The sequence below is a fragment of the Antechinus flavipes genome, chromosome 1 (genome assembly GCF_016432865.1).
Source record: "Antechinus flavipes isolate AdamAnt ecotype Samford, QLD, Australia chromosome 1, AdamAnt_v2, whole genome shotgun sequence".
Lineage (NCBI taxonomy): Eukaryota > Metazoa > Chordata > Mammalia > Dasyuromorphia > Dasyuridae > Antechinus > Antechinus flavipes.
The window spans coordinates 581,030,276-581,043,231 of record NC_067398.1 but is presented as its reverse complement, the minus strand read 5'-3'; the positions used below and the strand labels follow the sequence as shown (position 1 = coordinate 581,043,231).

Below are 12,956 nucleotides of genomic sequence, written 5' to 3'. Positions count from 1 at the left end.
TGTTTTTTATATATATGTGTTATTTCCTCTATTAGAATCTTAGCTTCTTGAAGGCAAGGATAATTTTGTCTTTCTCTGTATCATCAGTTCTTAGCACAGAATCTGACACATAGTTAAGTACTTAATAAATGCTTGTTGACTGATAGGAAAATTTGAGGAGTGAGGGATTACTTGGATTGACAGGAAAGAATGGGGAGAGTGGAAATAACAAAGGTTTCGTGGAAGAAGCTGTACCTGAGCTGGGTCTGAGAGAAAAGAAACATTTGATCAGACAGAAGTATTACAGGCCTGACAGTCTCAATGGAGGGAAAGTAGATAAATGTGCAGAGGTGGGAATGTGTAGGACTAGGTCAGATGACAAGCAGTCCAGCTGGTCTGGAATATACAATGTGTGGTTGAGAGTTACTTTAAATAAAGACAGGTTAGGTGGAGAGCTTTAAGTAAATGCCAGATTAAGGAGACAATGGGGTGTCACTAAAGGTGTCTGAATGGAGGAATGACAGGGTCAGATCACAGATCATATGTAAATATATATACATATATACATATCACATATATTCCAATAATTTTTAAAGGCAATAGAATATTGTGCTAAAAACCTCTTCCTTTGGTAGTAAACTTAAAATGATCTCTCAGGGCCATGACTTTATCAACAAATTTCTGAAAATGATTCAACTTTTAAATGTACTCACAAAGTTTCTATTGCAAAAATTCAGCACCAACTTGAACTTTTTGCAAAAAATGTTTTCATTCCTCTATCAAAAGCAGAATGAAAAATTTTAAGGAAAAGTCCACATCTGAGACATTCCCTTAACGTGGCTTTCCAACAAAGGCATGACTGTACCTTTAACTAATCCCAAATGTTTCAGTCCCTTTGAAAATTAAATACAAAAGTACCAGAAGTTGTTTAAATATTTACCACAATGCTATGTAAACAGTTTGCAAAACTTATTCTTTGAATGAACCTGAGATACAGAAGTGTGTACGTGTGTATATTATACATAAATATATAGACAGATACATATGTAAAATCTGTGATACATGTGAATGTGTGTACACATGTGTGTATATGTATATAACACATTGCTATAGTGGTATTTTTCAAATGTGACTTTGGGAATAGAAGAGTAACATAAACTTTAATCAAGAATGAGGAAATAGAATGATTTCCCATTTGCCAAACCTGTATAGGGTCTTTATAGCTCAAGCGTACCTCCCTTATAGAAACCAACTTGTTCTAAGTATAGAGTGAAGATCTGAATGGTGGTCTCTTCCAAATCAGAGAAGTTATAGAATAGGCATCAACTTATATTGGTAGTAGGAATTTCCTCATCTAATAGTTCCCTTTCCTAGTGGACTTTACAGGTGCAGTCTCTATCCCTATACCTTCTTCAACTTATTTTAAACTTGCTTCTAAACTTATTCTAAAGAGTGAAAATATGATCTATGGTCCTTTTATATCCAGAAGACAATTTCTCTTACCTTCCAATTTCTTTCTTTCTTCTTTCTTTCTGCAACTTTTTTGAGGCAATAGGGGTTAAGTGACTTGCCCAGGATCACACAGCTATTAGGTAGTCAAGGTTGCATTTGAACTCAGATCTTCCCGATTCCAGTTCTAGTGCATTATCTAATTGCCACATTACGTCAACAGACAACATGGAGATTCATAAGTGTGGCTAGAAGCTAAGAGTCATTGAAGAATAATGTGTAATCAGCATAGAGACAGGTTGGGTTCAAACAATGAAAGGCTTAAAATGCTAAAGAGAAGATTGTATTTTATCATAGAGATCACAGAGAAACACTAAGGCTTAGAATAGGGGAATGCCTTAGTCAGATGGAATATCAGATAGCTGTGTGGATTAGAGAAGAGAACCTGGATATAGAGGGAGGCCATTACAATAGTCCAAGATGGTGGCGATAAGGGCCTGAATTGGGCCATGATATGATAATTGGGGTGGCTGCAATATTAGTAGAGAAAAGGGAATGGATGTGAGAGACATTTTGGAAATATCATAGACAAATCTTGGTAACTGATTAGATATGGGAGCATTGAGAGGAGGGGTGAGAGGGAAGAGCTAAGGATTACTCTTCAACCAAGGAATTTATTGCTGGGTGAAAACTAAGACAGAGAGTAAGAAGGGTAAGTATGGATAGACAGCAGATGATCTGGAAAGATTTGATGGAGTTTAGTGGGTTGCAAATGCAATCTGAGTAAATGATAACTGTGGCAGGCAAAAAAAGCTAATGCAATCTTGGCTTCCATTAAGAGGGTTATGGCTTCCAAGAATAAGGAAGTGAGAATCTTTGTCTTAAACTATATCTACAGTTCTGTGTTAAATTCTGGGCACCAGTTTAGAGAAGACATGAGGTGATAGCTATCTTCAAGAATTCTGAAGGGCTCTCTTATCAGATTTGTTTTGTTTGGCCTCATATAGTGGAAATGGAGCAATATAGTGAAAGGTACAAAGAAGCAAGTACAGGCTTGATATCAGGGAAAACTTCCTAATAATTAGAAAGTGATAGGTTCCCCCTCTGTGGAAGTTCCCAAGAAGAGCTCCTCTAGGGCAGGCTGTCTTGCATTTCTTTGTCTCCCCAGAGCTTAGCACAGAACCTTAGCACGTAATCAGGGGCTTGATGTTTACTGAGTCCCTGACAATTATTATAGAATTTTTTGCATGTATTGGTAGGACCAATCCAATAGCAAAAAAACTAAGTTTCTTATAGGAAACCATGTGATACATAATTTAAATGTCACCTCAGGCTTCTTATTTTACACATATTATGTGTTTTCTTATAAGATGTACTCTAGCTAGTAAGTCTGCTTGTAATGACAGCCTGATCCATTGTTGAAAAACTTGATTTAAAACAATTGAGAATGCAGACGATCCGAGAATGCAAATTTATATCATTTTCATCCCCAGCCTGTGCTCTATTATTGTATTCTTGAGACCAAGAGTTTTAAGTTAGCTAGGATTCTTTTTGGGAATCCAAGAGCCCAAAGTTATTATAACATAATAAACTATTTGGAGAAGGGACATGGTTCATTCACGTGCACTTTCTTCTACTATCATTTGACCATTCTGTTTTTCATCAACTTTGTTTTCTTTTGTTTTCTTTTTGGCTAGTGGAATGGAGGAGGGAAAAAAGCTGAAAATGAAATCTCTTCAATTCAAGTATAGAATCCTAATTCTTGAATCACACTAACCTAAGGAACTGCACATGCATTTCTTCTGGAAAAGTAGTCTACTGTTTTACAACTTCAGTTAATTGTAGGCTCTGACTATTCTGATTCTTTGGCAACTTTGAGTAGACATGTAGATGTCTAGCTCAAATATGTTTGAGGGCAATTAACAATAAAAACTAACATTTATGTATGGCTTTAGGAAGTCTGAAAAGTGCTTTGCATACTTTTAGGTGATCTGAGCTTCACAAAACGATGAAGAAATGGAAAAAAGCAGAGGTGTAGGGGTTCCCCCAAGTCATAACTAATAAATGTAAATAGATTAAAATCCCAGATTCCAGACACTGTGTCCATTATTCAATTCAATAAACATTTATTAAGCACCTACTATATATCAAGCATAGTACTACTACATCACATTGCCTTTCATCTGTTACCTAACTTATACTTTTAATATGCTGTATACTTTTGAAAATATGTCAAGATTATCATCAATTACCCTATATTAAGAATTAGTAGTAGTTCCCAATTTTCCATATTCTTTCAAAAGGCACACGAATAGGATTCTATGAGAAAATGTCAATATCTATAAATTGTCCAGGAATAGCTGTGTAACTTTGGGCAAAAAATAATTTCTTTGAGAGTTCCATTTTCTCATCTGTAATTTGGCTTAAAATTCAGTATTCTTTCCCAAATCACCTTTAAATTAACCTGTTTTGTCTGTATTTCCTGGTCAATCAAGAGAGGCTGTAGCATGGCACAGTCCCTGACTCTAGTGTCAGACAATCTGGGTTCAAATTCTGTCTTTAATACTTATGACCTCCATGTCCCTATGCCTCAGTTTCTAGAGGACTTAAATTTTTGTTCTTCTTGTTCAGTCATTTTCAATTGTCTCTAACTCTCTATGACCCCAAGATTCCAGAGTGCTTTGCCATTTCCTTCTCTAGCTCATTTTACAGATGAGGAAACAGAGTCAAATGGGGTTAAGTGATTTGCCCAAAACGACATTGCTAAGAAGTGTCCAAGGCCAGAGTTGAACTCTAGAAGATGACACTTCCTTGGGCTAGACCCCTTCTAGGTCTAAAGTTCTAAATAAACTCTCCAAAAAAAGAAGTAGGAATTGAAGTGTTCTACAACTCCATCTTCTCTTATCTTTGTGGAAACATTACAAGCAATTGTCCTATTTCTTTTTTCCCCCTTATGTTTACTTTGTATTATCCTTGGCATTTAATTCCACTCGGCTCCTCCTGTGCTTTGGCATTCCCAGCATAATTTTTGTATCTACCCTCAGTGACCTCCTCTTGCTTCTATGTTCTCTGCAATTTTTTCTTAAATCTGAGTTGGTCAATAAACTTCCTGTAGAATCACATCAATCTCCTTAAACTAGTTGCACCTTTTCTTCCTCACTTGAATAATTTTTATTTGTTATTATCAGAATTTCATTCTTTAGACATTTCACCTATCTTTAGCTAAGTGGAAGAGTCTTAAAAGAAAAGCCATTATCATCTGCAGGCCTCCTACACTCTAAGGACCATGGGACCTTGCTATCTCACTTAGAGCACAAACCTTTCATGTTTTTTCTCCCCTCTCTTATTAGAATATAAGCTCCCTGAGAGCAGGGACTGCCTATCTTTTTTATTTGTGTCCTGGGGATTTAGCATAGTGTTTTGCACATAGTAAATGCTTCATAAATGCTCCATCCATTCAACTTCTTTTATTAGGACATAAGATTCTAGAAACCTATTTTCTGAACATTTTGAAAATCCATTGAATTAGTTCTCAGAAAGATACACATTGGTACCCTGGTAGCTCCTCCTCATCTATATTCAAACTTTAAGGTGGCAGAGTCACACCCTTCCATGTTTTAGCAGCTTTTACTTCAATGACTGACCCTTCCTTATTGGTTGAAATCAAGCCCAGACTAGCAAGAGATCCCATTATTTCTTCATCCACCTTCTGAAATAGCAAATTATTAGCACAGCAAGTCAAAAATTCCTTAACTCTTTTGTTTTTTAGCAGAACAGCTGAAACAAAAACTTCAACAGATGAAATAAGAGACTTGATCCCTGCCCTCAGAAAATTCATAGTTTAGGAAGATAAGCTATATACACAAATAAATAATACAAAATACCTAACAGAAAGGCAACATGCACTGAGAGTTTGCTTTTCTGGAAAAAAAAAAAGGTTACTTTTCAATTATAGGAGTAGAGTGAGGGAGGCAACTCTTGAGCTGGATCCTGAATAACTAATAGGATTTCAAAGGGAAGAAAAGGTAGGAGGGAGAAGGGTATGGGTGGGAGGGGCAAAGGAATGGAGAGACTGAAGTGCAGGCAATGGGCCAAAAGTCAAGTAGTGGTACAGGGAAAGTATCCTCTTATGGATGCAAATGATATTTCAGAGAAAGAATTTACCATTTTATTATTGTTGCATATCTGCCATAGTCACTCTTTACTAGTTTTATAACGAAAACCAAGATTATAGAAAAGACAGTAACAAAAAAAGTATTTTGCAAAAAACATAGTCACTACACTACCGTGGTTTTCATGAAATATAGTTAATAGAAGCAATATTTGGGGAAGGAAATACTAATTCACAGCTTCTCCCTCATAACTTGATATCAAGCCTGAAGTACACATTCACAAAGTTGGCCTTCACATGTCACAGTGCATAATACACTGTTTCATTTCACTGGTACCACACAGTGAAAAACTTCTGAGCTTCCCACCCCCACTCCATAGCCCTATTCTTTGTGTGCAACTCAGAGGTTTAAAAAAATCATACATGTATGCTCTAAATCAGTGGCATCCAATGCAATTAGAAACTGATCTCTGCATATTGAGCTGCATGTTGACTTAGACAACTAAAAAATACTGTGTTGCATTGTATTGTTACTTATTTTATTAAACATTTCCCAATTATATTTTAATCTGGTTTGGGCATTAACAACACCTTTAAGCTTACACAGTGGGGGTGGGGTAAGGGGGGGCGTTGGGGAGGTCTCAAACTTTTGGTCTCAGAACTTCTTTACACTATTAAAAATTATCAAAGACTCCCCTCACCAAGAATTTTTCTGCATATGTATTATATCTATCAATATTTGTCATTAAAAATATTAAAATCTTGGCATTACTATGAAAATATTTTTGACTGTCGTAGACCCCTCCCTGACAGGAACCACCTTTTAAGAGTGACTGGTCTAAATTTTGAAGTCCTTTTTACTTAATAAGCTCTTTCTTTAAATTTTCTCACAGATATTAACTTTGCCTTAGTCACTTTAATTATCAAAATTAGGTATATTTTAGCATCAGGACCTGAACTTTATTTGTCCAAAGGAGGAGATTTTATGCATTTCTACTATTACTAAAAATAACAAAAACAAATTTAAAAAAATCATTAATTCCCAAACTCTTTCCACCCTGTTTCAAGTACTTTAGAAATACATCATTATAACTCTTCATCCAAAAATTAATAGTAAATTTGCTGGAAAGCATTAGAGATTCTTATATTAAATGAGGTCTGTTTTCTGTTTCATATCCTGTGAATCCCATTCTATTTAAGGTAAAGAATTTCCCAAAACCATATAACCAAATTCTATGGAAGTGACATCACTAATATTTACACACTCATTCTTACAGCCCTGGATCATGTCCTGTACCCACATATATCCATCATTCAAACAACAAAGTATCTATTGAACATTTGGGGAATGGGTATGGGGAATACAGACCGCAAGATTGTAACCTTCAGGGAATCTATGATTTTGCTTACAAGATGAGATTCATACAATTTCTATGGGGTCTTCCTGTTTGAAATCCCATTTCTCCTATCATCTTGATCTCAAAGTTGGAAGAGTGCTTTGACATTCATCGTGCCCAGCCTCTTCATTTAATGAAGAAACTAAAGCTGAAATCAAGAAGTAGCTTGCTCAAGGTCACAGACAAAAAAAGTTGATGCCAGAGCCAGAAATATTACCAAACTGCATGTATCAACTTGGTGTTAAATTGTTTAAATGCTGAACAGTCCTGAAAAGGAGATTAGTGAGTATTCGCATGATCATAGGCTTAAGAATTGGACCTTAAAGATCTTGTAGTCCAACCTCTCATATTATGGATAAAGAAGCTAAGGTTAAAAAGAGGGCTTTTTCAAGGTCACACAACTGGAATGTAGCAGAGGCAAAGACCATTAATAAAAGAGCAAAATGAGAATTGTGTGTTTGTGTCTATCCACATAATTTGACACCTCATAAATTATTTCCTATGTCACAGAAGTTATTGGATTTTAAGATATTAAAATGTTTTACTAAGAGAACATATAGATTATTTTCCTCTAGGTGCTATATTTGGTGAACAGAAAGAATAAAGAGAAGTCTGGAGGTGATAGAAAACACAAATATATCCATGTATGCATGTAAAATACACATACACATATACATCTTGCATATATCACATATATATCTTATAGATTGATATAAGTATATGTCATATATATAAATATGTGGTATATATAAATAGATGGAGGGGGAGAATATATACACACATACTCTATGTATTGTTTTTCTCACCAGACAGTCTTGGTTCATCACCAACTGATATTTATCAAACACTGCAATGGGCTTACTTAGACAACCTGAGGATTTGCTCACCCCAGGCAATCTAAAGACCTATTAGTCTGTTTCACACCCTGAAAATTCTCTTTGAGATTTCAGTAACACAAAGTCCTCTGGTAAAGTTACCCAAATTTCAAAAATGTTTAATAGGCTATTTGTATGACAGACTCTCTGTCATCAAGGGAATAGACAGAAAGTCTATAATTGTATTTTTCTTTCTGAAACAAATTTGTTGTAGTTGTTATGGGCAGTATATTTAAACTATTCTTAAGATATAATTTTCTAGCTCTGGTAAGACATACTAAAGCAGAGAGAAGAGCTAAATAATATTACTGAAATCTTTTCCAGCCTTCAGAATGTCACACACAATCCTCATGTTTCCAAGAACAAGCTTGACTATTACCAAAGAATGAGGAGCACCATCAAATCTTGCTATAAAAAGGTCTTAAGAGGTGATCAGTCAGAAATGCATGATCAATTCCCTTCTGTGACTTATCTACCTTTAGAGCAAGGGTTTTTAACCTGGGATAATGATTAGATTCCAGGTCATCAATGAACTTATCTGGGGGGAAAACTATATTTTCTCTTCAATTTAATTGGTTTTCTTTCAATTCCTATATATTTTATTTTATGCCTTCAAAAACATCATTCTGAGAAGGGGCCGGTAGATTTCACCAGATGGGTCTCTGAAACAAACAAAAAAAATTAAACAAGAATTTCTGGCTTTAAAGATCTTCTTGAAGGTTGTCTGCCTGTTTCTACTATTTGTATCAAGCTTCTTACAAAAGTAATTTGTCCATCTGAGGAAATAGCCAAAAGGTTATGGGTCTCCAATTTTATTTTTCCTTCTAAAACAAACTCTTAAATCTATTCCTTGTGGATTAAACTGAGAAGTAAAACATGAGCTCAAACTGCTTGACAGTTTCTTTTTTGAGTACACAGAGTTCTAAACATGTGTATAAATTCTTCCATTTCAAAGCAGATTTCTGTATTTTCCTAAAGTAAACATCTTTCAGCTCAAATTATATGTTTATAGCAGTCTGTAATATATTTCTTCTAAAGGCAGCCACATGGAAAGGGAGAAGCAGCAGCGTAGTCAGTCACATTCCATCCTCTCTTTCTCCCCATGTTGCTCCAGAAGAAAAGCATGAATGTAGCATGGCAAACTGGATTTCACTAGGAAGCCACTTACTGCTCCACTTCTAATCAACCCATAAAGTTAGACATTCTATTTCCTTCTCCCATTGCTTTGAAACATGTACAAAAGCATCCTCCCTCTACCCTTTCCAGGCCAAATCAAAAATTTAACACTTCACTAACTATTCAGATACTTTTCAAAGGAAGAGTATAGCTTTAAACACTGGGGGAAAAAACATCACTTTTAAATCTCAGAAAAACAGTTGCAGCTTCCAGATCAAAAAACAAAGTTCTGTGAGATAAAGGTTCAAAAGAAATAACCTTTCAAATCCATCATCTTACTGGATGTTCAGTGTTTATACAAAGAGAACACTAAGACTTGAAAATAATTGAAATTGAGCATTTGGCCATTTGGGGTTTTGAAACTGAGTTTCTAAGAAACACTGACTCACCAACCAACAAAGGTTCTTTGCTACAGTTTCTGTGTTGACATTTAAAAAATATCTAATTGTCCTTTTGGATAATATTCCAATGACTTGAAATCCTGTTTATCACAATGCAGTAGCTCATTCTAACAACATAAAATTCCTATTCAAGTAAATATGTTTATAAATGTTAAAAACCTAAATGTGGGAAGCTAGGTAAGCAGTTGACAAAAAAAAAAAAAAAATTCACATTCTTGTTGAAACAGGAGCCGGGTAAGAAAAGTAAAGTCCAAATGTTCACGTTCTAGAATCCTGAGAATGGGACTTTTCCCAGAACTAGCTCAAACGCAAAAAGGTCCTCTTGAAATGCCCTTCTGTTTTGAAAGGTTCTCTCTCTGAGACAGTTCTAATAAAGGAATGCTTGTTTCCCCTTTCCAGATGCTTTATTTTAGAGAGCTAAGGAAGCTTGGAATGTTTCTCTGTAGTAAACAATGGGACACCATCAGAGCTCTCTCCTGTGTAAAAGCATGATAAAAAGTTCATAGCTGGCTGCAAGATTGCTTCGCTGAAAACAGACTAAACCTTCGATCCACAAAAGGAAAATCCAAATAAGGTTTAGTTAGGGTGCAATATTAATTCCCAAACAACCACGTAATCCTTATATGTCATATATGAAGCATATCTTTCTAATTCTGTATTATAAGAAATATATTTTTTTACTGTAAAGCCGAAGTGACTACTTCACAGAGAGAATCCCACAATGATTAATAATGTCTAAGCTTATCTTCATTTCACTCTACTATTCACCAACCAAAGGCATTTCTCCATTGCAAATTCTAGCACTCTCAATCCGGGAGGAAGAAAAAAAAATTTTTTTTTAATGCTACACAGCGATCATTTACTATGTGAGTATGTGAAGAGTAACCACAAGGTGACTTAATTTTCCTTGAAAGTGACAGCTCATTTAATTAAAAAGGCCAAATTGGGGGTGGGATGCTGGAATTGAGGGGATGGGGGAGGTGGAATAGAGGGGCATGGAACACACCAAAAAAACAAAATCTCAGCCTGGGAAGACCTTCAACCGCTCAGGACCCCAGGAGTTTGCTCAGCGACGAAGTCAGCTGTGATTGCTTCCATTCAGGAAGACAATGCTCCGCCGCAGCCGCACCAGGCTAGAGAGAGGAGGCAGTTCTCTTTAGAGGGCGCCCATTGGGTGATTTCGGGAAAACGTTTACAGCCCCCAGAAACAGAGCCGTAGTCAACTAGCAACCAAATTCCTCCTCCTCTGGGGCAAGGGCGGGGGAGGAGGACGAAGTGGCGCCAACACAGTAACTACCTAAGAGAGACCCAAAACCTTCCCCCACGTCAATTAAGCCTCGAGGTCTTATTCAGGCAACTCACGCCAGGAGGGCGAGTTTGGCCAAGTAGAAGAATTGCCCTCTACAATGGGGGAGACACCTCAAAGCTCATCGGAGGCTTCCAAAGAAATAAACGAAAGCCAGCCCTCTACTTTGCTTTCAAATCTCATCTACCTCCTGAGACTCTCAGCTACCCTTACCCCCAAACACACACATAGACACACACTCTGTCTCTCTCTTTCTCATGTCTCGTGTGTGTGTGTGTGTGTGTGTGTGTGTGTGTGTGTGTGTGTGTGTGTGTGTGTGTGTGTGTGTGTGTGTGTTTGAGAGGGAGAGAGAGAGACTTACATATAGAGGCACTCGATCTCTCTTTGGGTGCGGAATCCTTCAGATTTGCAGGCAAGCTTAAGCCTCCGTGGCCCTTCGCCTGTCTCCCCTCCGCCCCACCTCGGGCAGTCTTTTCCCTTGGAATGGCCTTTTTTGTCCAAGTCCTTGGACAATACAAAACACCAACGACCAAAAAGTAAATTAATAAATAAACTTTAGCAAACTTCACTTTGTAAGCACAAATAAGATTCTTTGGGTCTGGGAAATATCTCTGCCACTTGCACCAGCATCAGAAAAACGGAGGAAGGGGGGCTGGCAAGGGGAAAGAGACCCCAAAGTTTTCAGAGCCACTCTCTCCTAAGTTAAGGCTCCCAGGCTGGGAAGGCAGCAGCTAACAAGGGAACTGAGAGCACACCATGCGCCCAGCGTGGACCTCTAGCACCTTCTCCCCGGACTCCTACTACAACTATCGCGTCTCCCCTCTTCTTGTCCCCAATATCCTCCCAGCCATAAAGGAAGACGATCAACTCCATATCAAAGTTGAGAATGACTTCAGGGGCCTCTATAGCTCAAAAGGCTGCGGCTCTGGTGCTACCCATCCCCAGGGATGCCAAAAAAAGAAACGCTTAGGGCTGTGTGTGTGTGTGTGTGTGTGTGTGTGTGTGTGTTTCTTTTCCCTCGGGTAAAAAGGCGGAGGGAGAGGGAAGGCGTACATTCTCTCCCGGAACCCGAGCAAGAATATCGGGGTTCCGCTGGATTCTTCAGGATGGGATTCTTAAGATATGAGGTGAACAGGCGAGATAGCTGTAGCAACCCACCATCTAGAAGATCTCCCTCTGAGTCGGGAGTCCTGAATGCAATCTTTCTCCAGAAAAGCAGAAAATCCGGGGGATATCACACACACACACACACACACACACACACACACACACACACACACACACACACACACGTCTTTCCACCATCATTGACCCAACCTCTCCAATTCGTGTAAACTCACCGACTCTCCGGACACACAGGCCACCAAGCCAAAGGTAAGCAGTATCCATAAGCGCCGCATAATTCCCAGGGGACCAGCTGCTCCCAGTCAAGCACGAACAACCCGAGGCGCTTCCGCCGTTCTCAACCCGGTGGGGAAGAAATGACAACCACCAACCCCCCTTCTGTTTCCGACTACTGCCTGTCCCAAAGCCGAAGGGATAGCAGCGGCAGTAGCAGCAGTGGCAGTGGGAGCTCCTGAAGGTTCAGTTTCCTCCTCTTTCTGCTCTTTCTCCTTCTTCTTTTCCTTCTCCAACTGCTGCTGCTGCTTGCTGCTGCTGTCTTTGCTGTGGCTGCTTCTCTCACTTGTTGGTTTCTGGACTCCCAGAACAGATCGCAAGTGGTTCTGAGCTTTTTATTTTTTCTTTATCAGTGATGATAGTTTTCAGCTTCTCCAAGTACTCCCCCTCGCCTTTGGTTTAGCTTTCTCCTTCTTTTAATCAATAAATTAATAGTTATAATAATAATAATATCGTTCGAGCCAAAGTTTTGGAGGGTGGTCGAGTTAAGCAGGCGAGGAACCTATTCAGCTGAAGCTCCCGGAGTATATGGAGAGAAGTGCGTCCTGGTCCCTGCTTGTTGCTGCTACAGCTGTGCTCCTCCTCCTCCTCCACCTCTTTCTCCTCCTCCTCTCGTCCTTCTCCTCCTCCTCTTTTACCCCCTTCCCTCCCTCCCTCCCGGAGTCCGTCTCTCCTGGCTCCTCCGTGTGTCTGTGTGAGAAAAGTCAGCAGTGCGACTCCTAGTTAAAATCGAGGAGAAATTCCTACAGGGTTACAACGCAGATTGGCAGCTTATCCCACCAGTGGAAGCAGTAGAGTTCCAGGTTGCAGCCCTATGGTTTTCTCTTCCACAAACCAAAGCCACTTCATTCCTCTCTCCTTCTC

At 38.5% G+C, this 12,956-nt stretch overlaps 1 protein-coding gene across 1 annotated transcript in view; it reads right to left on the bottom strand.

The window, feature by feature from the left end:
* The window catches only part of SDC2 (syndecan 2), a 129,240-nt gene extending 116,540 nt beyond the window's left edge, over nt 1-12,700 (bottom strand). The window contains exon 1 of the mRNA XM_051970889.1: nt 12,035-12,700. Coding sequence (XP_051826849.1) covers nt 12,035-12,094 — 60 coding nt within the window. The 5' untranslated portion in view covers nt 12,095-12,700. The remainder of the gene's footprint in view (nt 1-12,034) is intronic.
* Between the last annotated feature and the right edge of the window lie 256 nt (nt 12,701-12,956).